This window comes from Anoplophora glabripennis, unplaced genomic scaffold (assembly GCF_000390285.2).
Source record: "Anoplophora glabripennis isolate ALB-LARVAE unplaced genomic scaffold, Agla_2.0 scaffold7740, whole genome shotgun sequence".
Classification (NCBI taxonomy): domain Eukaryota; kingdom Metazoa; phylum Arthropoda; class Insecta; order Coleoptera; family Cerambycidae; genus Anoplophora; species Anoplophora glabripennis.
In genome coordinates, this window is record NW_019423814.1 from 1 (window position 1) to 2641 (window position 2641).

Here is a 2641-nt window from a genome sequence, read left to right on the forward strand (position 1 = left end):
TTTTTTGAGGTTAAGGTTTTTATATCGTATTTCTCGTATTGGAATATAAAATTTTATTTTACAGAATGAAGTATTTTCAAGTTGCATTATTGGAAAACACAATTGACTGTCTCAAAGTGGACTAGCTCGTATTCTTAATGTACAGGTTTGTTTGCAAACGAATGGGGGTCGATTGTTTAGAAGAAAATGAATTAAGTTAGATCAATTTTGCTTTAAAAAATTACGGATCCTCAAAAAAAAATGAAATAAGATTGTACTAAACGTATGTTTAATCTAATTCCGTTTGTTTTCAACTAAGAAAACTACTCTTGGGAGTATCGGCCGCTGATTACTGGGAACTCTGCACATTACGAAAGGGAAGCTGGTTGACTTTAGGCATATTAATTCCGTTTTTCTCAAATATTTTTCGCGATCCGAACAGTTTTTTGTGTAGGTACACTGAAATTTTACATACCATATGTATAACACTTAACCTCAAAAATGTATGTAGGAAAATGTCACTAGGAGAGATAGTAGCGACCTATAGCAAATGGTCGAAAACTAACAACACCCTCAAAAACTTGCTTGTTACCAAATTTCAATGAAATACTATTACTTTGTTGCAAAATATATGACGAAAATATTATTTTAAAAAATAATGTTTGACTTTCTGTATTGCATACACAAACTACGATAGATCTAAGAAAAAATCGTATTATTTTCTCTATGGGCCTCTATATTTTTTGCAATAATTTCCACAAGTCCCTGTATATTGCAATTACATTATCTCGCGATGCCATTCGGTTTATTTATGTAAATTATTGTAACAGTCGGTAGACTTGTTATTGTTAATCTCGAACTGTTGTAATCACGAAGCAAATAACATTTCATAATTTATATCTTCATCTTTGGTTCACATCTGGAACAACAGCAATAAAGCCAGAATTTGTATACGCATAATGCATTGATTATTTGTTAATAGTTACGACATTACTTGTTTAATAATAATTGAACAATATGCTATACTAAAATCTATTTAGTTCCTGATCATAAAAGTAGTTACTTGATGTTGCAAGAAATGGATGAATTCAAAAGGGCACATTTGAATTTTCCATTTTCTTTTTCAGTTGCGTGGTTTCCAAATAGTGATAGATGATATCGTGGACGACACGCAAATACGACGCGGCTCGCCCTGCTGGTTTAAGAAAGACAACATTGGACTCAATGCTATCCACGACGGCACCCTCTTAGAAAACAGTCTGTACTCCATATTGAGAAAATATTTCTCATCCTACAACTGTTACGTGCCCATGGTTGAACTTTTCCATGATGTGACCTTAAAGACCGCAATGGGCAAGTCCCTGGATGGGATCATCAAAAATCAGGGCAAACCGAACTTGGACAAGTTCACCATGAAGAATTATAACTTAATGATGAAATACAAGACCGGATACTACACCTTCCACTTGCCCGTGGCATTGGCAATGTATTTTGCCGATATGTACGATCCAGAACAACACCGCCAAGCCAAAACTATCTTACTGGAAATGGGACAATTTTTCCAAATTCAGGTTGGTTGCTTGTAGTTAAGTAATAACTAGTTAACCAGCTTTTTGTTGTCAGAAATTGATCAGAAATGCCGACGTTAAATAAAATGGAATTATTCTTTTACAGAAAGACTTCTTAGATTGTTTTGGTGGTGGCGTATCAGGACAAGTTGGTAAGGACATCAAAGTAGGTAGATGTTCATGGCTAGCAGTGGTAGCCTTGCAAAGAGCCAATGCTGCCCAAAGAAAATTGATGGAGGAGTATTACGGAAGGCCAGAGGACAAATCTGTACAAATAATCAGAAGTTTGTATGAAGAGCTGAATCTGCCAAGTACCTATGTAGCATATGAGGAAGAAAGCTTTAATATAATCCACACCCACATCCAGCAGATCTCAAAGGGTCTGCCTCACGAGTTGTTCTTTACTATTATGGAGAAGTTGTATAGAATTCGTGAATTTGATTATTAGATTTCGTCCTAAGTATTTTAAGTAAATAAAATTATATTAAGTTGTGAATTATAAGTACATATGTGGGATGTATGTATGTCACAGCTAACCAAAAAAAAAAAAAAATTAATAAGTTGTGTGATATTTTCTGCACCTGCTGTAACAACTTTGAAACCAGTGGGCAGTGGTAGAGATGAGTGTGTAAATATTATATTAATATGTAATTAGGCTTTACTACATATTAGTGCACTAAATGTTTCATTTTAATCAAGAGTAAAGCCGAGTGTTTTTTATACTTTGGTAAATTTTCTTACCTCTTTTTATTGAATATTGCTATTGTTTATAATAAACTGTAATAAAAAATACTACTGTTGTTTTATATTTAAAATTTACCCATAGATTCAAATTATTGAAGATCACCATATACAGGGTGTTTCTGAAATAAGCGCGTTCCTTAAAAAGGGTGACGGAGGGCATGAAAATAACTTTTAATAGGCAATTAATTGATGGTCTAAACCTTTGCGTTTTAAATTGAGAAAAAATTTCACATGAAGGTTTAAACAAATTTGAAGCCTGGTGCGGCAGCCGGCTATACCTTTGATATCAAAGTTGCCGCGCGCCGCTGTGCGAAAGCGCTGAGAGATTTCTGTACAACACAGTGGGAAAT

At 34.2% G+C, this 2641-nt stretch overlaps 1 protein-coding gene across 1 annotated transcript; it reads left to right on the forward strand.

The window, feature by feature from the left end:
- Positions 1-1106: 1106 nt before the first annotated feature.
- Positions 1107-2339, forward strand: LOC108916755 (farnesyl pyrophosphate synthase-like; the record flags this gene model as incomplete). Its single annotated transcript, XM_018723103.1, is given in 2 exon segments — positions 1107-1550; positions 1654-2339. Coding segments are annotated over 2 exon segments (786 nt in total), but the record flags the coding sequence as incomplete, so codon positions are not given.
- Between the last annotated feature and the right edge of the window lie 302 nt (positions 2340-2641).